Below are 24,669 nucleotides of genomic sequence, written 5' to 3' on the forward strand. Positions count from 1 at the left end.
GCTACCCTCCTGTAAATTTCCACTCCAACCCAAGTTGTAACTAATCTGCTTCAGCTTATCAACCAGCTAATTATTAAAATCAGGTGCGCTAGATTATGGTTGGCACGAAAACCTACAGGACTTTAGCTCTCCAGGAAGAGGGTTGTAGAGCCCTGGTTTAAGGTCTGTTTTGTTAAGTTATTTACCAAGACCACAGCTTTATTCCTCTCCCATTTGAATGAAGATCTGCATAGCAAAGAGTTTGAGAGAGACTTATCTTTCATCAGAAGTTTAATTCAATATGTACAACTACTCTTAATAAAGCACTGGATTTCACATGTAATACATTGAGAAACCATTCCTATCCCGTCCCCCTGTCTAGCAGTATGGGAGAGTCACAGTCCAGCTAGTCATTTACAATTAATGATGATAAAATTTCCAAGTCTGGTTAGAGCCCTACTATCTACATTCTGTACGCATGTCATTTTGACCGTTTTTAACCGAAATAAGACATTTGATGCCGACACAGGAAAGACAAGAAAAAAAGATATCATAGTGAAAGCAGAAGTGTCAAGCATGTTGATGTCATTGCCGAAACTCCTGGAAGTACAGTGAGAGCACACTGTTGGTCAGTTACGTTGTCTACATATCAGTGTGGTGGTGGGCTTGGTAGTCGAGATCTCCCCTGGGTGCTGGCAGGGGTTACTTCAGAGGGGAGGTCTTCATGGGGATCATTATTCTGGACTCCATGTGCTGGATCAGCGGAACTGACAGAGGAGTGGAATGAAGAGGGTCACTTAAACATATTACACTTTCAGCGCTTCATATATATTTCACTCGAGGAATGGACAGAGAGCGAGTGAGATACACAGAAAAAGAGCCAACTGACCTGTGTAATAGACAACCTCATCCCAGCCTTCATGTTGCCAAGCTGCGTTCCTGGTGTCTTCTCTCGACTGGAGGTCTTTGTAGGCTAGAAACAGACAATACACAGAAAGCATTCATATCAAAGTCACTAAAAAAAATGTCCATGCTGTATAGTTGATTCATTATTTTGTTGATACTGTATTTTGTTGAGTACGTACAGTATATGTACAACTCAACAAAATACAGCAAATTCAAAACGAGACACCAGAGTGAAACTATAATAACTGAGTTGGTACAAAATGTGTCCCATGTAAATTTCCATGTCACCCAGTGTTAGTTAATTCTGGTCCTGGGGACCCAAAGGGGTGGACATCATAGTTTTTGCTCTAGTACTACACACCCGATTCCACTTATTAAAAAGTATTGATGATGAATTGATTATTTGAATAAGGTATGGCAAAAAAAGTTAAGACAAAAAATATAGAAAGTGCACCCCTTTGGGACCCCAGGATTATGAAACCCTGCCCTAAATTAGGGTTCGTACTGACAGTGGCAAGTCAAAGACTTAAGTTACATTTATGTGAGGAAAACGGCACGTGAACGGCTCCCAGAATGGCAGGAGCAGGCTGCCGCCATCGCGGGCGCCCCGTGAATGAGGCGATTGGCAAAAAAATCTCGAGTTTGTTGCAGAGAAAAAGTCAATGTAGAACTAGCGTCAGATGCAGCGTTGCGTCTTCCCCCCTTCATGTGGCTCTTCTGGGCCGATTCACCCATGCTCGCAATGTCAAAGTGTGACGCATTTTTTGTACCTCACACGGTGTGGGTTGGTTGAGTCCAGTGATGTAGTGGTAAAAAAAAGTGGGTAAACTATACTGAACAAAAATATAAAAAGTGTTGGACCCATGTTTCATGAGCTGAAATAAAAGATCCCAGAAATGTTCCATACACACAAGGTAGGTTGGAATCTACAGTTTCCCGGCATTTGGCAGTGCCTAATCAGTCAGTTCTGTACCTGTCTGAGTGGCAGTGTGGGTGGAATGAGCAAGTCTGCCCAGCAACCACAGCGTGAAATATGTGGGGGGGAATAAATACATTAAAATCGGTAGTCTGCCTGGAAAATAATTAGCAAGACCAATACATTTTTATAAAATGTTCCTCTCATTTTAATTCAAGTACTTTTAAAGTACCAACTTGAGAATATGTCTTATTTTCAAGGTATTCCAGTACTTGAATTTCAGTGACAAATTCAAGTACTTCAAGCAACTCACTAAATAAACTGTAGAGGTGATAGAGAGGGGTCATCTGAAGGCCATACAACTGTTAAATAGCCATCTCTAGCACAGACAGTCTTTATACACAGTCTTGAAATAATTGGCCACTTTAATAAATGGAACACTAGTCACTTTAATAATGTTTACATATCTTGCATTACTCATCTCATATGTATATACTGTATCTCAGTCTGTGTATTCTATTCTACTGTATCAGTCTATGTATTACTCATCTCATATGTATATGCTGTATTCTATCCTATTCTACTGTATCAGTCTATGTATTATCCATCCCATATATATATACACACTGTATTCTATTCCACTGTATCTTAGTCTGTATTACTCATATGTATATACTATATTATATCCTACTGTATCTTAGTCTATGTATTACTCATCTCATATGCATATACTGTATCTTAATCTATGTATTACTCATCTCAGATGTATATACTGCATCCTATACTATTCTACTGTATCTTAGTCTATGCTGCTCTGACATTGCTCGTCCAAATATTTATATATTCCATTCCTTCACTTAGATTTGTGTGTATTGGGTATATGTTGTGTAATTGTTAGATGTATTGGGTATATGTTGTGTAATTGTTAGATGTTACTGCACTGTCGGAACTAGAAACACAAACATTTTGCTACACCCGCAATAACATCTGTTAAACACGTGTATGTGACCAATAACATTTGATTACAGAAGATAGCCCTATTTGGTAAAAGACCAAGTCCATATTATGGCAAGAACAGCTCAAATAAGCAAAGAGAAACGACAGTCCATCATTACTTTAAGACATGGTTAGTCAATATGGAAAATGTCAAGAACTTTGAAAGTGTATTTTATCCTGTTGGGGGTAGGGGGCAGTATTGACACGGCCGGATAAAAAACGTACCCGATTTAATCTGGTTACTACTCCTGCCCAGTAACTAGAATATGCATATAATTATTGGCTTTGGATAGAAAACACCCTAAAGTTTCTAAAACTGTTTGAATGGTGTCTGTGAGTATAACAGAACTCATATGGCAGGCAAAAACCTGAGAAGATTCCTTACAGAAGTGCCCTCTGATAAGATCTTGTTCTTCTTGTCTCTGTTTATTGAAGACTGAGGATCTTTGCTGTAACGTGACACTTCCTACGGCTCCCATAGGCTCTCAGAGCCCGGGAAAAAGCTGAATGATATCGAGGCAGCCCCAGGCTGAAACACATTTGCGCGTTTGGCAAGTGGCCGATCAGAGGACAATGGGCTTAGGCGCGTGCACGAGTCGACCCCGTGCTTTATTTTCTTTCGTCTTTTTACCTAAACGCAGATTCCCGGTCGGAATATTAATGCTTTTTTACGAGAAAAATGGCATAAAAATTGATTTTAAACAGCGGTTGACATGCTTCGAAGTACGGTAATGGAATATTTAGACATTTTTTGTCACGAAATGCGCCATGCTCGTCACGCTTCTTTACCATTCGGATAGTGTCTTGAACGCACGAACAAAACGCCGCTATTTGGATATAACAATGGATTATTTGGGACCAAACCAACATTTGTTATTGAAGTAGAAGTCCTGGGAGTGCATTCTGACGAAGAACACCAAAGGTAATAACATTTTTCTTATAGTAAATCAGACTTTGGTGAGTGCTAAACTTGCTGGGTGTCTAAATAGCTAGCCCTGTGATGCCGGGCTATCTACTGAGAATATTGCAAAATGTGCTTTCACCGAAAAGCTATTTTAAAATCGGACATATCGAGTGCATAGAGGAGTTCTGCATCTATAATTCTTAAAATAATTGTTATGCTTTTTGTGAACGTTTATCGTGAGTAATTTAGTAAATTTTTTGTAAATTCACCGGAAGTTAGCTAGTTCTGAACGTCACATGCTAATGTAAAAAGCTGGTTTTTGATATAAATATGAACTTGATTGAACAAAACATGCATGTATTGTATAACATAATGTCCTAGGTGTGTCATCTGATGAAGATCATCAAAGGTTAGTGCTGCATTTAGCGGTCTTCTGGGTTTTTGTGACATTATATGCTAGCTTGAAAAATGGGTGTCTGATTATTTCTGGCTGGGTACTCTGCTGACAATCTAATGTTTTGCTTTCGTTGTAAAGCCTTTTTGAAATCGGACAGTGTGGTTAGATTAACGAGAGTCTTGTCTTTAAAATGGTGTAAAATAGTCATATGTTTGAGAAATTGAAGTAATAGCATTTCTAAGGTATTTGAATAACGCGCCACAGGATTCCACTGGCTGTTACGTAGGTGGGACGATTTCGTCCCGCCGACCCTAGAGAGGTTATGTGACCAATAAAATTTGATTTGATCCTTGTGGTTGTCTCGTCTTACCCCAGAGGTGATGTACCATGTAGAGGCTGCCGATCTGCGAGAAGAACCCTCCCACAGCCTCACTGTTCTGCTGCCGGAACTCTATGGCCCGAGCCCTGCAGTACACACGGAACACACGCTGATGCCACATGACACACAGCAACCAATCAAGCAGCCTTATGACAGCAGTTGTTCATCCAGTGCTTTATTAAATAACTACAACAGAGCACAGAGAGAATACGGATACCTTCTGCTGAACACACTACAGATTTTTTTAAACGTCAAAAAAATTAAACGATTTCACCATTGAGTTATCGATTTCATGTTTCGATCAATGCAATGTTCCAATCATCCAATTTCCTGCATCGCTGTTCAGTCCCCCATGTATAAGGATTTGACATTGTTGTTCTGTCATTTCAATTCTGTCAAACAGTGGTTTGAATAGACAAATTACAGCAGCCATATTCTACTTATAGTCGCCATATCGAATAATTGTATTTCACATAACAATCCCTTGTCCATTTTCAGTCATGCTCAAGACGTCATGAAACGGAAGTGCAGATCAGAGGTACCGAACAGGTGTATCAACTACATGATAGAAGGAACCAAGTGACGTTGTCTCTATCAGTGTCTAAGAAAAGTGACAAATTAAAAAGGAGGATATTTATGCAAATCCTACAGAAAAATAAGAAAAACTGCCTTACCAGTAGTTTCCCCACTCAATCATAGTTCCAGGCTGAAAGAAGAGAGGAGGATTAGACAGAGAGACAGAGAGAGAGAGAGAGAGAGAGAGAGAGAGAGAGAGAGTCAGTCTAACCCTGAGTTGGTATGAGCGGAGCTCATAGATGTTGGGTCCTGGGCGGGGGTTGGGCTCGTTCCAGAAGCTGAACTCCAGGAGCAGCTGGTTACGACGAGACAGCAACATCTTCCCCCGCTCATTCCTGTACTCCATGAACTCCTACAAAACCACAAGTAGTGGTTCAAGAACTGGAAAGGAAATGCACTCCCAAATGTGGTAGGAGGCATATGCAGGTTTGTTGTAATGCATACCTAACATGATTCAAAAGATGAAATTCCTACAGAATGCTTCTTTCAAAGTAATAAGTAGACTAAGGTATTGCAAGTACTACGCAGGAATTTCTTACTTTTCATTATAGAAACCCTACATAGCGACATTTGTGAGCCAACTTTCCTACTAACCTTATTCTGCCGGAGTTTGTTCATGACCTCTGTCAGGGCTGGGTAGCCTCCCCGATATCGCCACAGGTGAACTGCAACACAGAGAGAGGAGGGAAAGGGGATACCTAGTCAGTTGTACAACTGAATGCCTTCAGCTGAAATGTGTCTTCTGCATTTAACCCAACCCCTCTGAATCAGAGAGGTGCGGGGGACTGCCTTAATCGACATCCACGTCTTTGGCGCCTGGGGAACAGTGGTTAACTGTCTTGTTCAGGGGCAGAACTACAGATTTTTACCTTGTCAACTCAGGGATTCGATCCAGCAACCTTTCAGTTACTAGCCCAATGCTATAACCACTAGGCTACCAGGTGAGAGTGTGTGTGTGTGTGCATGTATATGAGTGTGTCCTTACCTGCCTGGTCCTGCTCTCCATACCATGTGTTCCAGGTGCCAATCAGCTCACAGGGGTAGTGAGAGTCAGCGTTGATGGAGGGCAGCACCTCCTCACTGAGGACACGCATAACAAAACAAAAATTAAATAATCATTCAGAATCTTGGTGACGCTGTACTAATCTTTTTACACACATCTTCGAAAGCATTTACTCTCCATTGTCTAACAATGCTGCTGTTTGAGTGTTTGATTGGAGGTAGGTGTACATTACCAAAGTTTGTTGTAAGCATCAAGGCACTCGGGCTTGACATTGTGAACTGTAAGAGAAGAGAAAGAGGTAATCCAGCATGTAACAGAGTGCGACAGTGGCCTGGGGAAAAAGTCTGACACCTTTTAATCTATGTTTAAAAAAAACACGAGGCCATTGTAATGTAGACTCACAGGCGTCACAACCAAACCCTTGAGTGTGTGTGAGAGAACCTACACTGTATTTTGTAGAGGTTGGTGTCTTCCTTCTTAGCCAGTAGTTGAGAGTGGGCATCCTTTCTGGGGTCGACCTTCCTGACGAACAGAGACTTGAACCAGCTGTCCTCACGGTTCCTATTGGTGGACGCTGATAGACTCCTGGACAAGACGTGAGACAGCATTAGGACACCATCATTTATTTTTATTTAACCTTTACTTATCCAGGATGGTCTCACTAAGAAATTATTTTATATATATCTAAAAAAAATAAAGGGATGTTGACAACAAAATCACAAACATAATCAATGGAAATCCAATTTATCAACCCATGGAGGTCTGGATTTGGAGTCACACTCAAAATTAAAGTGGAAAACCACACTACGGGCTGATCCAACTGATGTAATGTCCTTAAAACAAGTCAAAATGAGGCTCAGTAGTGTGTGTGGCCTCCACGTGCCTATATGACCACAACGCCTGGGCATGCTCCTGATGAGGTGGCAGATGGTCTCCTGAGGGATCTCCTCCCAGACCTGGACTAAAGCATCCGCCAACTCCTGGACAGTCTGTGGTGCAACGTGGCGTTGGTGGATGGAGCGAGACATGATGTCCCAGATGTGCTCAATTGGACTCAGGTCTGGGGAACGGGCGGGCCAGTCCATAGCATCAATGCCTTCCTCTTGCAGGAACTGCTGACACACTCCAGCCACACGAGGTCTAGTATTGTCTTGCATTATGAGGAAACCAGTGCCAACCGCACCAGCATATTGTCTCACAAGGGGTCTGAGGATCTCATCTCGGTACCTAATGGCAGTCAGGCTACCTCTGGCGAGCACATGGAGGGCTGTGCGGCCCCCCAAAGAAATGCCACCCCACACCATTTAAAAAAAAATGTTTTATTTCACCTTTATTTAACCAGGTAGACAAGTTGAGAACAAGTTCTCATTTACAATTGCGACCTGGCCAAGATAAAGCAGTTCGACAACATACAACAACACAGGGAGTAAAACAAATATACAGTCAATAATACAGTAGAAAAATAAGTCTATGTACGATGTGCGCAAATGAATGGAGATAAGGGAGGTATAAGCAAAAAAGTCCATGGTGGCAAAGTAAATACAATATAGCAAGTAAAACACTGGAATAGATTTGTAGTAGAAGAAAGTGCAAAGTAGAAATAGAGATAATGGGGTGCAAAATAAAGTAAATACAGTAGGGGAAGGGGTAGTTGTTTGGGCTAAATTATAGATGGGCTATGTACAGGTGCAGTGATCTGTGAGCTGCTCTGACAGCTGGTGCTTAAAGCTAGTGAGGAAGATAAGCGTTTCCAGTTTCAGAGATTTTTGTAGTTCGTTCCAGTCATTGGCAGCAGAGAACTGGAAAGAGAGACAGCCAAAGGAGGAATTGGCTTTGGGGGTGACCAGAGAGATATACCTGCTGGAGCGCATGCTACGGGTGGGTGTTGTTATGGTGACCAGTGAGCTGAGATGAGGCGGGACTTTACCTACCAAAGACTTATAGATGACCTGGAGCCAGTGGGTCTGGCGACGAATATGTAGCGAGGGCCAGCCAACAAGTGCATATAAATCGCGGTGGGTGGTATATGGGGTGGCAAAACGGATGGCACTGCATCCATTTTGCTGAGTAGAGTGTTGGAGGCTATTTTGTAAATTACATTGCCGAAGTCGAGGATCGGTAGGATAGTCAGTTTTACGAGGGTATGTTTGGCAGCGTGAGTGAAGGAGGCTTTGTTGCGAAATAGGAAGCTGATTCTAGATTTAATTTCGGATTGGAGATGCTTAATAGGAGTCTGGAAGGAGAGTTTACAGTCTAACCAGACACCTAGGTATTTGTAGTTGTCCACATATTTCAAGTCAGAACCGGCCAGAGTAGTGATGTTAGTTGGGAGGGCGAGGACGGCGATCGGTTGAAGAGCATGCATTTAGTTTTACTAGCGTTTAATTAAGAGCAGTTGGAAGCCACGGAAGGAGAGTTGTATGGCATTGAAGCTCGTTTGGAGGTTAGTTAACACAGTGTCCAACGAAGGGCCAGATATGGTGTTGTCTGCGTAGAGGTGGATCAAGGAATCACCCACAGCAAAAGCGACATCATTAATATAGACAGAGAAAAAGAGTCGGCCCAAGAATTTAACCCTGTGGCACCCCCATAGAGACTGCCAGAGGTCCGGACAACAGGCCCTCCGATTTGACACACTGAACTCGATCTGAGAAGTAGTTGGTGAACCAGGCGAGGCAGTCATTTGAGAAACCAAGGCTCTTGAGTCTGCCGATAAGAATGTGGTGATTGACAGAGTCGAAAGCCTTGGCCAAGTCGATGAAGACGGCTGCACAAATCTCCCTCTCTTCCTCCCTCCCCTAATCAGCTAAATCCCCACCTCCCTACAAAAGACAACGAGCTAAGTCATCTAACCATGGGTCTTGCAGATTGATGATTGAATGCAAGTGCTATACAGCTTTAGGATGATACTTTACACAGTGCATTTGGAAAGTATTCCGACCCCTTGACTTTCCGCATTTTGTTACGTCACAGCCCTGTTATAAAATGTATTAAAATTGTTTTCCCCTCAATCCACACACAATACCCCATAATGAAAGAAAAAACAGATTTTCCATCTATTTTGATTTGTTTAACACTTTTTTGGTTACTACATGATTCCATGTGTTTTATTTCATAGCTTTGATGTCTTCACTATTATTCTACAATGTAGAAAATAGTAAAAAATAAATAAAAACCTTGGAACGAGTAGGTGTCTCCAAACTTATGACTGATACTGTGTGTGTAATTAAAATTATATATATATATATATATATATATATATATATATATACACACACACACAGTACCAGTCAAAAGTTTGGATGCACCTACTCATTCAAGGGTTTCTTTATTTGGCTAGTCAATATTATCCCAGAACTGTGCAAAAATAGGTGAAGCTCCTACATGGGATGAAACATTCACCGTAGTCTCTGAATAGGGTAGCTGCAAATCTGGAAAAAGTCAGTTTCACCATATGGCGGAAAGTAGTAGACGCCATTTTGGAAAAGGTCAGTCGATATCCACACAAATAAAGAGGTTAGCGAGGTCTAGGGAATATATAAAGGAATAGATCTAAGCACAGGCAAAATCCTAGAGGGAAACCTGGTTCAGTCTGCTTTCCAACAGACAAATCCACCTTTCAGCAGGACAATAGCCTAAAAACGCAAGGTCCAAATATACACAAGTCACTTACCAAGACGAGACTGAATGTTCCAGTGGCCTAGTTACAGTTTTGGCTTAAATTGACTTGAAAATCTATGACAAGACTTGAAAATGGCTGTCTAGCAATGATCAACGACAAAATTAACAGAGCTTGCAGAATTAAAATAATTTTTTTTAAAAAAGGGAAAATATTGTACAATCCAGGTTTGCAAAGTTCTTAGAGACTTAACCAGAAAGACTCACAGCTGTAATCGCTAAGGTGATTCTAACGTGTATTGACTCAGGGGGTTGAATACTTATCTAATCAATAAATAAATTAAGTAAATATATGTGTGTTTTATTTTCCATTTAAATCCATTTTAATCCCACTTTGTAAGTACAAAATGAGAAAAAAGTCAAGGGGTGTGAAGACTTTCTAAAGGCACTATAGATGGGTTGGCTGACAATGTCACGAAAAATGAGACAAACATGTTGATGGGGCTGGAAGCTGTTATCATTCTGAACAGTCAGATAGCTACTGTAGCAACAAGTACAAGAAGCTTCCATGTGGGGAATTGTAGGTGGCTCGTTTTATCTGGTTCTTAATACCATCTCTTGTTTTGAGGTGTTTTGATTGATTTCATGTCAATGCTAATATGGCTCAAATTTGCTAGCTAGATAACCAACAACTGTAAAGATGTATTTCAGAGACCACAAGTGCTCATTGTGCAAATGTATACATGGTTTTCAATAAACATTGAGACCAAATATAGTTTCACATGCCAACACAGTTTTGCCCCAAAGTTGTGCATGCGTCGGTTTTGTTGCTCAACAACCAACCAACTAATCTACAAGTAGTCTGCGTCATTCTCCGGAGGTGGCACCTAAACAAGCATTTCCACTCTAGAATGATCGAAATAGGCTCGGCAACTTTGTCTGGGGGGGGGGTCCTTTAATTATTTTCTATCACACCAATTTACCCAATGCGGACAGTTTGTGTTACATTACACAGGCTCACATGTTCACCACATAAAATTGAGTGGAATTAAACATCCTTTTTGCTTCAGATTAACTTCTTTGGGATAGGGGGAGGTATTTGACGTCCGAATGAAAAGCGCGCCCAAAGTAAACTGCCTGCTACTCAGGCCCAGAAGCTAGGATATGCATATAATGCCTGGCGCTTTTATAATTGGGCGAAATCATCCAATTGCAGTTCCTAGGGCTTCCACTAGATGTCAGTCTTTAGAAAAAGTTTCAGGCTGGTTTTTGGAAAAATGAGGGAGACGTAGTTTTTCTAGTGGCTCCCATTTTGGCAGTAGTGTTTCCAAGCGCATGGCCGAGACAGCACGTTCTTTTTGTTTATCTCCGGTAAAGACAATAACGATTCTCCGTCTTAAATTGTATTGTTTATTTGCGTATTAGGGTGCCTAAGGATTGATTATAAACGTTGATTGACTTGTTTGGATAAGTTTATTGGTAACGTTTGGGATTCATTTTGTATGCATTTTGAAGGAAGGAAACCGAGTGGATTATTGACTGAAGCGTGCCAGCGAAACTGAGTTTTTCTGGATATAAAGAAGGAATTTATCAAACAAAAAGGACCATTTGGTGTTCTGTAGGATTTGTTGCTTTCAAATCGTTTGTACAAATGTTTAGGTTTGACAAAACCTCTAAGGCTCAAGTTGCAACCACTGTTTTCTACACAGCGATGTCCACAAAACGTTTTAGGTTAAACTGAGGAACCTGCGATTGACACATCACGTCCCTGCAAGATGCCTTCTATGTCCCAGTCTATGAAGTCAAATATATTTCGAAACACATTGTGAACACTGTGCAAGGAACATGTTCCAAAGGCAATTAGCCCTCTGTCTGTGGCTTCTGGAAGGACAGATGTGATAAACATTTGGTCAATCCATCAAAATTTGTAGGAGGTGAGACATGTTAAGTTTCTGTCAACTCTGAAGTGAGAAAGACAGTCCTTAGCTGTGCCATGTCCCATGAAGGAGGAGTTCAGGTAGTGTGGGGTAACCTTGTTGGTTGTGGGGTCTAAAACCTTCATGGACATCCATTTGCTTGAGCTGAAGTTGTTTGTTCAGCGATTCATCAAAAAGCAGCAATTTACCCTCGTTCTCCTGCAACTTGTCCAGCAGGTGGTGCCGAAAGTAAGGTGCATGTAGGCCATCTTCTCCCCATAGGCATTTGACTTGACAATAGCAATGTCTGGAAACAAAGGGGAAAATTGTGGCATTGTCCTCTGCACTTTTGCAGAAGTGGGAGACGAAACTCTTCATTGTCCATAGGATCTCTGCGCGCCATGAATCCTTGTTTCAGACCCATGAAGAGGTCTCAGGTGGAGGACTCTGAAAGGAAGAAAACAAATAGCAATTATTAACTTGGTGTTACCGTGGTGTGTCGTTCTTTCTGAAAAGACATCCACAACACCTTAGAAAACAATCAAATTCAGCTCATGTTAGGTTGTATATGTAATGGACTATCCCTTTACACTGAGTGTACAAAACATTAAGGACACCTACACTTCCCATGACAAACTGACCAGGTGAAAACTATGGTCCCTTATTGAAGTAATTTGTTCAATCCATTTCAAATTAGTGTTGAAGGGGAGAAGACAGATTAAAGAAGGACTTTTAAGCCTTGAGACAATTGAAAAATGAAGTGTGTGTCAGTCATTCAGAGGGTGAATGGGCAAGACAAAATATTTAAGTGCCTTTGAACGGGGTATGGTGGTACAACTCAATTTTAGGAAGGTGTCCTTAATTTTTTGTACACAGTGTATATCCAACTACCTCCTACATTTAATCTTCAACCTTTAAACCCATAGCCTATGCTACATATTGCATGTATTTTCACATCCCCTTCATGCATGTAGCTATATTATCATTGAACAGACATACATATATAGTACAATAGTAATTAAAACCATGGTTTCATGATATGTTTAGTAAATGTCTAACATTATAGTTTGCCATTAGGTGAAGCTGTAAAACTACTTTCAACAACAATGGTGCTGAATGATGATGCCTAGTTTATAACTTAGCAGATCTTGCCTGGCTTTCGTGGGAAATGTTACTGTTCTGTAACCAAAAATTAACAGTGGTCGAGTCTGCAAGATAGCTAGCTGGCTAAATGTTAGCAACCTGACTACTCAATGTTAGTTAGCTAGCTAGCTATTTTAGCCAAGTTGGCTAACGTTTGCTGGCTAGCATCATTTCATCCAAATCATTCAACACACTCACTATCCCAGATCACCTGCCCTGTAGGGAAAGATAAAAGTGATAGTTTTCTAACAAATATTTTAATGTCAGCTCCCTTAGCTAAGAGAACTAACTATCTAGCTAACTAACAAGCTTAAGTTGGTAAACTCTGGTTTGCTTACGTTAGCTAGTAGTTCATTCTAATTCATGCTCGAAATGTTTCTTGACCGGTTGGTTTGGTTGTGCTGAAGCTCTGGAGGTTGTTGGAGAAAAAGTCACAACGTAGAACTGGCGCCAGTCCGGGCTGCAGCTTTGCCTTTCCCCCTTCATGTGGCTCTTCAGGGCCAATTCACCCATGCTTAAAACATCAAAGTCTGACATTTTTTTTGCACCTTGCACAGTGTGGGTTGGTTGAGTCTGGAAAACCCATTCATAAACATCAATTTCATGCCAGGCAGAATTGAATCTACATTTTCCTGGCATTTTAGGTGTCGATGTGACGCTTGGCGGTGCCTCAGTTCTGTGCCTGTCTGAGTGGCAGTGTGGGTGGAATGAGCGAGCTCGCTTGGCAAACCGAGCACGAAACACGAGTGAGAAAAAATATTTCCAGGCAGTTTTTTTTTCTCAAAGTAACACATTGTATAATTATCTGTTCTCTCATTTTAAATCAAAATACTAACTTGAGAAAATGTCTGTTTCAAGGTATTAAAGTACTTGTATTTGAGTGCTAAATTCAAGTACCTCAAGCCCCTTGTGCGAACTCTGCGCAAACCAATACACCGATTTGAGAGTCAAACTATCACCTAATTAACAGCCAACCATTGTCAGCGTTGATATCCAATGCCGGGTCGTGATTTGTTGAAGTTACATAACAAAGCAACTGATTTGTTTCTGCCCCGTTTCAGAAGCCTCAGAATCTCCAGCCAATATTCTCGAATTTAGATGACTGTCTTAAACTCTTCCTAACCAGTGATGTAAATATTATTTTCAGATATCAGAAATATAAAATTGAACTTTCAACATTAATTTCCAATGGTGTTCTACTTACATCTGCTAAAAACTGCTGAATGAGTCCAAAAACATGCTGTGATAGATTTATGATACCAGAAATCACCAAAAGTGGTTTGCCTTTACTTGGATACATGGAAAACACATTGGAACATACCCTGTTAATGAATCTATAGAAGTGGCCTAGTTAGTGTTGGGACATTGTTTAAAGCCACTACAGTAACGTTAGCCCATATCCACAAAGTTGACTGTCTGACAACTTCATAGAGGAAGTACAGTACACAATATCACAGATCGAACAAGGAGCCAGATGTTTCACCAGATATATAAATCTGAAGCATTTGGTTGGAAATTCCATACCCCACCAATTATGGTGAGGAGAGGACGCCCAGTGGCCGGCAGTGGGAGTGTATGTAATGAGATGGAACTGGGCCCACATTCTGCTGATTTTCTCACAGAAGAAAAGCCTGATCTCAATACAGTTGTAACATACAGAGTGCACAAAGTTTTGTAGACAAGACCATTGGCCAAAGAAAAACCACAAAAAAAATGGTATTGTTTACAGGGAGTGCAGGGCGAATTGAGTTATTGCACACGGGTACTTTCCCTAATGGAAATATATGCTAGAACATGCCAATAGGATCCTGCTAGCTCGTGCTTGGCTCTGTCAACCTCCGTGCTTGTCCTGACCACTATGCTTCCATTGAAAACGACACAGATGAACTCTTTGGTTAAATATATTTGTTAATGTCATTGAACATAGTTATGAACACATGTGCAACTAACAAAACAGTATTCATGTATTTATGACCAGTGTTGGAGTACGCTTTAGATTACTCAGATTACTTTGTGGTAACAACTTAACACGTTTACTTTTTTGTAAATCTCAGTTACTTTTCCAAATAAGCAAATTGTTCATTTTAAATACATTTTACATTTTAGTCATTTAGCAGACGCTCTTATCCAGAGCGACTTACAGTAGTGAATGCATACATTTCATAATTTTTTTTCTTTTTTTTTTTTCCCCTCTTCCCGTACTGACCGTATAGACTGACGAGTTTCAGAAGAAAGTTATTTGTTTCTGGCCATTTTGAGCATGTAAATCGAACCCACAAATGCTGATGCTCCAGATACGGTCAGTTTTATTGCTTCTTTAATGAGAATAACAGTTTTCAGCTGTGCTAACATAATTGCAAAAGGGGTTTCTAATGATCAATTAGCTTTTTAAAATGATAAACTTGGATTAGCTAGCACAACGTGCAGTTGGAACGCAGGAGCGATGGCTGCTGATAATGGGCCTCTGTACGCCTATGTAGATATTCCACTAAAAGACCCCCTTCACGTTACAGCCTTATTCTAAAGTGGATTAATATATATACACACACATACATACACACAATACCCCATAATGACAAAGCAAAAGCAGGTTTTTAGAAATGTTTGCAAATGTATTACAAATACAAAACTGAGAATACACATTTACTTAAGTATTCAGACCCTACTTGGTATTTTATTAGGATCCCCATTAGCTGTTGCGCAAGGTCCACACCAAACATGACATAATACAGAACATTATTAGACAAGAACAGCTCAAGGACATAACTACATTAATTTAAAAATGGCACACGTAGCCTACATATGAATACATACACTAACAACTTAGGTCAAATAGGGGAGAGGCGTTGTGCCGTGAGGTGATGCTTTATCTGTTTTTTGAAACCAGGTTTGCTGTTCATTTGAGCAATATGGAAGGGAGTTCCATTCAATTTCACACTCCAAAACCTTCTCACTGCGCTAGCCCACTCGACCTGTGTTGACTGACAGTTGGTCCAATCAGAGGGCAGTGTGTGTGTTTCACGAGCCAATCAGTTGTTTGCAATTGTGATACTGTCTGTGGCTGAGTGAGAGTAGCCTAATCCACGGAGACTCTTTGCCACAAAATGAGTGACAAAACAGGACAGATCATTTCAAGTCGTCAGTCTCAAATCAAAGTTGAGTCCAGAGTCTCCAAGTCGAAGTCAAGTCTCAAGTTATTTTATACCAAGTCAGGCTGCGGTCCAAACAATTAAAAGACACCCTCGTCCACTTACCCTCATCTTATGCCCTTGGGGGAATCCCCACCGCCATCTTGGAGGGTGGTCCAAATGATTAGCCAAGCAAGGGAAGATTGCAACGTAAGCTCCTCAGCCCTCGTTTTTAGTCGGCTTTGCAAGTGTACAATTATGTTCACTCCGGGGCCTGAAACTCCCCATAATTCAATTCAATTGTACATCCGCTAAGAAAAGTCCATGAAAACTTATCAAATGGAGAAGTCAACATACAAGTGTAAGTAAAAACAAATGTTTTTGTTTGGTTATCTTTTGGAAAATGTAGAAATAAAAAACATTTTCCTTCTTCAGAAGTCCCAGCTAGGCAGGCTAAAGTTTGATAGCTAGCAAATGAATTAGCTAACTTACAGTAGGTATATATTAATAATGATATATTAAATATAAGTAGACATGCACTCATAATTGACTGTAGGGCTTATAAAGCACCCACAAGCTACCGGTGGCTGAAAACAATCGCGGGATGAACGAGTGACGACTTTCCAGCCAAAGGTGGTCCATTTAAAAATCATTCCTGGGGGGGCTCAAGATGGCGACATGAGAGTGTAACATTTCTAGCTGAGGAACAATTTTAGGGTTTTCTCACAAAGTTGATCGTTTTAGGCTGCAGTTGCAATTAGTTGGAATTAGTTTTTTCACAAAAAAATGATAACTAACCATACAATGTAGCTTTTTTGAATAATTTTGTAATTAATCAAACCAGTGAAATATATTTGATGATTTCCAACAAACAAGCTAGCTATCGAAAAGTTTCAGCGTGTGTAGTTAAGTTACCCTGCTAACGTCTTCATAGCTAGTAGCATGGAATCAGGACATGACCAAACTGTTGCTGAGATAATGGATGTGGAAACTTCCAAGGAGAAAAGAGGCATTGTTGAAACTCACTCATATGCTTGCAGTGTAAAAAAGGGGGGTGAATGTGATTCATACCCGAATACCCCAACCAAGGAGCAACTTCCAAAGAAGCTGAGAAGTGAACCATCAATGAGCCAGCTACAGGACAACATCGTCCGCAACCTCACGGCTAAAATCAAAGAGAGCGCAGATGACATCACGAATTTGGTGAAAAAGAACACTATCAGTATTGTTAACCTGAAGAAAGCGATTGATTTCAATGCTGAGGAAGTAAAAACCATTTTACCAATCTACGGTACAATGTTATTTGCAATTGTGTGCGTAATATATATATATATATATATATATATATATATATACAATTTAGGTCAACCACTTGCGTGGTGCAAAGGACTGTTTTTATTTGCAACTAGTAAGAACTTTTCTTTTTGTGAGAACCTGATTCATGTGAACATATACAAGTTTAATATTCTTCATATAGTCACTGTGATAGTAAATGTCCATTTCTGTTTTTTCTATTAATGCCAGGGGAATCCATAATATTTTGAAAAGGAAATCTTTATTTTTGTATTGTAAGAGTGCCAACTTTTATTTAATTCAAGAAACTCATGCCTGTTCCACAGATACTGCGTTTTGGAAGTGTCAGTGGGGGAATGATATTTGGTACAAATCGGTCAGCAGGTGTCGCTATTTTAAAAGGCAACTTTAAGGGTGATATTGAGTCATCAGGGAGATGGATTATACTATTGGTAGATGTCAACCACATTCAATTCATTGTTGTAAATACTTATGCTTCCAATAACAAGTCAAGTAACTTTTATTTAGAGACAGTGAGAGGAAAATAAGTAAAATTATGTCTAAATTTCCATTGGACAAAGTAATATGGGGTAGAGATTTTAATACAGTATTACATGATAGTCTAGATAGATGGCCTCCTAAGGATAGCAATTCTGTTTGTGAGATAAGGAATATATGTCTAAGTTATATGTTCTATATATTTGGAGACATAAGAACCCAGATAAGACTTTGTTTACATGGAGTACCAAAGATTTATTTGTACAATCTCATATTGATTTCTGAAGATATGGCTGACAATACAGTCTCGATTGAACCATCGATTTTAACAGACCACAAAGGGATCTCAAAGATAAATATGCATGGTTTGTCAACAAAAAAAATTGTAAAGGTTACTGGAAAATGAACAAGACTTTACTAGATAATTAAGTATTTAAGAAGGATGTAGCAGGAATTATTGATAAATACTGGAATTGTGCCTGTAATCAGGAATTACTGGAGCTATCATCATTACAAATGCAGTTAGACTATCTATGAGGATACAGATCAAGACAAAAATGAATGGAAGAGGGAAAGAAAAATACAAAATATTTCTTTAATTTAGAAAAAAGGGCAGGCGAAAAGAATTCCATATGTAAAGTAATAATTAATAATACTCCCAATGAAAATCCAAAAGAAATCTCTCAGCATGTTGCCCAGTTTTATCAGAATCTGTATACATCAGCCCAGCCAACTTCCAATATGGATCTTTTCTTAGACAATGTAGCAAACATTGCTAAGAAGATAATGATTTCAGGAATTTTTGTGATGATTTATCTGATATTGAGATAGAAGACTGTATTAAAAGCCTTAAGGACAATAGGTCCCCTGGAAATTATGGTTTAATAAGCGAGTTTTATAAAGCATTCAATGATAAATTGATTCCTTTCATTCTTGCTATGTTTCAAGAATCAACAGAAAAAGGGGAGTTATCGGCTTCCTTAAAGCAAGGTGTAATTAAACCTAATAAGGATAGTCTTTATATAGACAACTGGAGACCCATTAGCCTGTTGAATAACGATGGGAAATTATTTGCCCTTGTATTTGCTAAGAGGTTGAAACAAGGCTTGCATCCTATAATTGATGAAGAACAATCTGGTTTTATGCATGGTCGACACATTAGTAATAATATCAGGTTGATCTTAGATATGATTGACTATAATGACATCCTTGATGATAGTTTTCTTATGTTTGTTGATTTTTTATAAAGCTTTTGACACTGTAGAACATGAGTTTATGTTCAAAGCAATACGTTTTTGGGGGTTTGGTGACTTTTTTTGGGGAAAGCAGTCCAAACTTTATATAGTGGCTGTACTAGCTCTGTAAAATTAGCTCACGGGACATCCCAAAGATTTGATATTGGCTGTGGCATTAGTTCATTTTTATTTGTTACTCAAATGGATGGCTCTTCATATCAAGAAAGGGAATTTTCAAGGTGTTTCAGCTTAAATTCATTGCCAAGTGCTATGTCAACTGGCTGATGATACAACCATATTTTTAAAGACAGGAATGAGGTTTCTAAAAGGAGTTTCCTGTATTGAAGACTTTTCCTTCGTTTTCGGGTTTGACAATTAATATCAATAAGTCAGTCTTATTTCCACTCAAGGATTGTGTTTTACAGGAAGTATATGGTATCCCAGTTAAAGATAAGGTTACTTATCTTGGAATTTTTATATGCAAGGATGAAAAAAAAAGTGAATTAAACTTACCCCATTATTGAGAAAACAGAAGAAATTGAACCTCTGGTTGCTGAGAGATATTTGGTTACACAGTTGGGTTTTATTGTCCAAAGCTGAAGGGTTTGATATTGTAAGGGTATAAAACACTTTCCCCTCACAGATACTTTCTATGGAACAACAAAGATATGCGATTTAAAAATAAGTCTCTTTTTTTGTAACTGGTTGGAGAATACAATTATTTTGGTTGGTCAGTTACTGAATGAGGAAATATTGTATCAGTAAAAAGGTAAAGGAAGTTTCATTTAAATTGTTAGATAGAATTTATCCTGTGAAACATGTTTTGGAAAGATCCAAGCTGAATATTGACTATAAATGTGATTTCTGCGGAATGGAGAAGGAGACCATTTTGCATTTGTTTTTTGCCTGTATTTATAGTACAATTTTTTGGATTGACATACAGAATTTTGCTACAAAAAAAAAATAAAATAAAAAATAAGACTGGTTCTACTATATAGTTTTGATATGATTTATTTCAGAAATTCTGACATAGATAAAGATGAGTATATTTAATTCAACTGCTAATATAAGGTACATTTCATATTCACAAATGCAAATGGTCTAACTCAAAACGTTACTTTTTTCACTTTATAAATGAATTTAAACAATATGGCACTACTTTAACTAAAATGCAAAACAAAAAGGTAATTAAAACTTGTATTATTAATGAATATGATTTGTTTGTTTAGGATTCTTGGCAATGTAAATAGTTTGTATGTATGCTTGTTTGCATGTGACTATTCCTCTTTTGCTTGTTGATATTTGTTAATTAAAAAATAAAATAATAATAATTCATTCCTCCCTCCCTCGCCCTGCAAGTGGTATACTCCTCAGATGTCATGAGACGTCATCAGAAGTGTCCACTTAATTTGAGGGGATAAGGTGCGTCTTTTAAGTGTTTGGACCAGAGCCTCAAGTCATCAAACGTGCGAGTCTAAGTCATGTGACTCGAGTCCACACCTATGGTACTAAGTAGACAAGTCATTCTAAGGTAGTGTGCACCCTCTACTTGGCATTTTCAGAGGGTTTTCTGTTTTTGGTAACGCAAAGTAATGACGACTAACGTTACTTTCAATGCCAGTAACGTAAACTAGTGAGTTGCTTTTAAAAGTAACGTTCCCCAACACTTTTTATGACCTTGAAAGAGATGTTAATTGAACTTCCCTTGTATCCTACAAATGTACTAATACGCAGCCAACTAACCTGCAGTGCAATTCCACGGGCAAATGTTCTGCAAATTGCTATCATGTGCACTGATTTGCAACGATAGGACAAGTATTATATATAAACTGTGCAAAACACATTTAAAAGTGTCGATACGTTGCAAGTTATTTGCAATAGTTTTGTAGAAATGTCCTACCAAGTCATGAACAACCTTTAAGTGTTAAGCTCCTACCTTAGCCTTTTAGTTAACTGGCTTTCCTTCGCATTCCAACGTCATTCAGGTGTAATCATTACGCCAATTCTGTTGCAAAACTTTTTGCAACAGAAGCTGCTTCCTCCAAACGGAAAACGTTTTGCAACGAAAACGAGAGTTTCTATTGGGTAAATTAAGGTAGGTCCCTCCTGTTTCGTTCCGTTTGCTTCCGTTTAATTCTTAAAATGTAAACAGTTTCCGTTAAAGTTAGATAGCTAGCTAACAAAGTTAGCACTATAGCACTGGATTAGTGGGAAGTGTAAAGAGTTGTTAACGATCAAATACATATTCTCTTTCAAACTTACTTTTCTCATAGAAATATCCAACTAACCTGATTGTAAGTATGACTTGTCCGTTCCTCTGGACTCCGTTTCTCGTCTGTTTTAGGCCGTTGCCCACCTTCTGAAGGACTCGGTTCGCCATCTTTCTCTGGCTTGATTGAATACTTGCTATAACCGGAAGACTTCTTCTTCTTCTTCGGTGGTGTTTATCGGCGGTGGCATCCAACGTTATGGTGCATTACCGTCACCTACTGTACTGGAGTGTGGGCCGGCGACAGGGAGAAACTAAATCCTACTTGCCAGCCCTGTTGCTCTTAAAAAATATAACACAATATTTGAGACTATATCTAATAACGTTCTACTCAATATACTCTTTGAACTAATTTCCTGTATCCCCTTCTCCCTCATACTAGATCTAAGCCTCTCTCTTTCCCTATGGTTCTGCCCACACTAGCAATTCATGCTCCACGGTCTCTGTTTCCTGGCAATAATCACTCTTTCCTGTTGGATGCTTTCTTATCACATTTCCTGATTTTCACACCACATTCCTGCACTGCAAATGCTGACCCAGTACGTCCTGTCCTTGGATCTTTTGAACCATCTGTGTAAATGGGGTGGCAGGTAGCCTAACGGTTAGCGTGTTGGGCCAGTAACCGAAAGGTTGCTAGATCGGATCCCCGAGCTGACATGGTAAAAATCTGTTGTTCTGCCCCTGAACAAGGTAGTTAACCCACTGTTCCTAGGCTGTCATTGAAAATAAGAATTTGTTCTTAATTGACTTGCCTAGTTAAATAAAGGACACATTTAAAAAATGGCCACAAAATCCTGATGCACAGTATCCAGACATCTCTTGAACTAATCAGATGGATCAACACCCTAGCCATGGTGGATTTACAGGAATAGCTACCGTTGGTATTACCCACCCACCCAAAGTTTGTGTTCTGTCTTCGTTCATGTTTCCAGCATGCCTGTAAATGAGACACTCCATGTCCCTGTTGGTTGACCCAATAATGAATTGCCAGCTGCTGTCTTCTAATCTGCAATGGCGTATCCCCCATCTCCACCTGTAGTGCAGCCACTGGGGATGTCCGAAACACCCCACTACATATTCTGAGTCCTTGCCCCTGTATGACATCTAGCCTTTCCAATGATGTCCGGGCTGCAGAACCATACACTATACTTCCATAGTGTATAACAGATTGGATCAATGCAACATACATGGTCCTCAATGAGGCACGCCCAGCCCCCCCACTCCTTCCCCGTCAGACAGCACATGACATTTAGCATCTTCTTACATTTTCCCACTACTCTCTCGATGTGTTCTGCCCAGGTCAGTCTAGTGTCAACGTTTACCCCAAGGAACCTGAAGGAACCCACCATCTCCAAGTTTCTCCCATATAACCTCAAGCATACCTCATCTCCCACCTTCCTCCTGGTAAAGAACACTGTCTGAGTTTTATCTACAGAGAACCCAAATCCCCACATTAATGCCCACCGCTCTACCTCATCAATTGCTTCCTGTACCTTCCTGACTATGTATGGCAGATTTCTTCCTCTCTTCCATAAGGCCCCATCACCTGCAAATAACAACCTCCCAATATCCGGCTGTACCTAAGAGTAAACATCATTAATCACGATTGAGAACAACATAGGACTAATCAAACTCCCCTGTGGTATAGTGACTTTCCCACCCTCACCTAGACAGACCTTCCAAACAGGAAATCCTTTATCCAGTTGTACGTTCTTCCTCCTACCCCCACAATATCAAGCTTGATTAACAACCCCTCCTTCCACATCATATCATATACGCATTCTCCACATAAAAAAAAACAGCTACAACAGTCTCCTTGTTCACCTGAGCCTTCCTGACCTCTGCTTCTAAGCAGAGCACTGGGTCCATTGTTCCCTTTTCCTTCCTGAACATACTCTGATGTGGCGATACTAGCCCCCTGCTCTCCAGGAAGTAAGTTAGCCTCTCCGTAATCGTACGTTACATAATCTTACATACATGTGATGTTAAAACCTCTCTGGGCTAGGCGTGACGAATTCGTCCCACCTACGTAACAGCCACTTTAAGCCTGTGGCGCGATTTTCAAAACCATAAAAATCCTATTACTTCAATTTCTCAAACATATGACTATTTTACAGCTATTTAAAGACAAGACTCTCGTTAATCTAACCACACTGTCCAATTTCAAAAAGGCTTTACAACGAAAGCAAAACATTAGATTATGTCAGCAGAGTACCAAGCCAGAAATAATCAGACACCCATTTTTCAAGCCAGCATATAATGTCACCAAAACCCAGAAGACAGCTAAATGCAGCACTCACCTTTGATGATCTTCATCAGATGACAACCCTAGGACATTATGTTATACAATACATGCATGTTTTGTTCAATCAAGTTCATATTTATATCAAAAACCAGCTTTTTACATTAGCATGTGACGTTCAGAACTAGCATACTTCCGGGGAATTCGCTAACATTTTACTAAATTACTCACGATAAACGTTCACAAAAAGCATAACAATTATTTTAAGAATTATAGATACAGACCTCCTCTATGCACTCGATATGTCCGATTTTAAAATAGCTTTTTGGTGAAAGCACATTTTGCAATATTCTAAGTACATAGCCCAGGCATCACGGGCTAGCTATTTAGACACCCGGCAAGTTTAGCACTCACCATAATCATATTTACTATTATAAAAGTTTGATTACCTTTTGTTGTCTTCGTCAGAATGCACTCCCAGGACTGCTACTTCAATAACAAATGTTGGTTTGGTCCAAAATAATCCATCGTTATATCCGAATAGCGGCGTTTTGTTCGTGCGTTCCAGACACTATCCGAAATGGTAAAGAAGGGTCGCGCGCATGGCGCAATTCGTGACAAAAAAAATCTAAATATTCCATTACCGTACTTCGAAGCATGTCAACCGCTGTTTAAAATCAATTTTTACGCCATTTTTCTCGTAGAAAAGCAATAATATTCCGACAGGGAATCTCCTTTTCGGGAAACAGAGGAAAAAATCACAAAGGCGGGGGCGGTCGGGTCACGCGCATAAGCCCAGAGTCCCTTGATCGGCCACTTGAGAAAGGCGATAATGTGTTTCAGCCTGGGGCTGGGATGACGACATTCTGTTTTTTCCCGGGCTCTGAGCGCCTATGGAAGACGTGGGAAGTGTCACGTTAGAGCAGAGATCCTTAGTAAAAGATAGAGATGGAAAAGAAGTTCAAGAAATGGTCAGACAGGCCACTTCCTGTAAAGGAATCTCTCAGGTTTTGACCTGCCATTTGAGTTCTGTTATACTCACAGACACCATTCAAACAGTTTTAGAAACTTTAGGGTGTTTTCTATCCATATGTAATAAGTATATGCATATTCTAGTTACTGGGTAGGAGTGGTAACCAGATTAAATCGGGTATGTTTTTTATCCAGCCGTGTCAATACTGCCCCCTAGCCCTAACAGGTTATTTGGCCGATAGCTTGTTGGCCTCTTTGGGTCCTTCCCTGGCTTCCGGATTGGTACCACTACTGCCTCC

General features: G+C 39.8%; 1 protein-coding gene across 2 annotated transcripts; it reads right to left on the reverse strand.

The window, feature by feature from the left end:
* Window positions 1-257: 257 nt before the first annotated feature.
* LOC106602830 (protein NipSnap homolog 2) lies at window positions 258-21,453 on the reverse strand. Of its 2 annotated transcripts, XM_045716810.1 has the most exons (11): window positions 21,176-21,322; window positions 11,800-12,037; window positions 6,502-6,641; window positions 6,289-6,334; window positions 6,039-6,133; window positions 5,648-5,718; window positions 5,265-5,405; window positions 5,152-5,183; window positions 4,469-4,563; window positions 869-952; window positions 258-746 (listed from the first exon to the last, which is right to left on the reverse strand). In XM_045716810.1, exons 2-11 carry the CDS (start codon window positions 12,012-12,014, stop codon window positions 682-684), a joined length of 984 nt encoding a protein of 327 aa, XP_045572766.1. In that variant the 5' UTR covers window positions 12,015-12,037; window positions 21,176-21,322; the 3' UTR covers window positions 258-681. The 2 variants fall into 2 exon arrangements, with proteins under 2 accessions (XP_045572766.1, XP_014051212.1); XM_014195737.2 differs by lacking the exon at window positions 11,800-12,037 and having other exon boundaries at window positions 21,176-21,453.
* Window positions 21,454-24,669: the final 3,216 nt, after the last annotated feature.

This window comes from Salmo salar, chromosome ssa04 (assembly GCF_905237065.1).
Source record: "Salmo salar chromosome ssa04, Ssal_v3.1, whole genome shotgun sequence".
Lineage (NCBI taxonomy): Eukaryota > Metazoa > Chordata > Actinopteri > Salmoniformes > Salmonidae > Salmo > Salmo salar.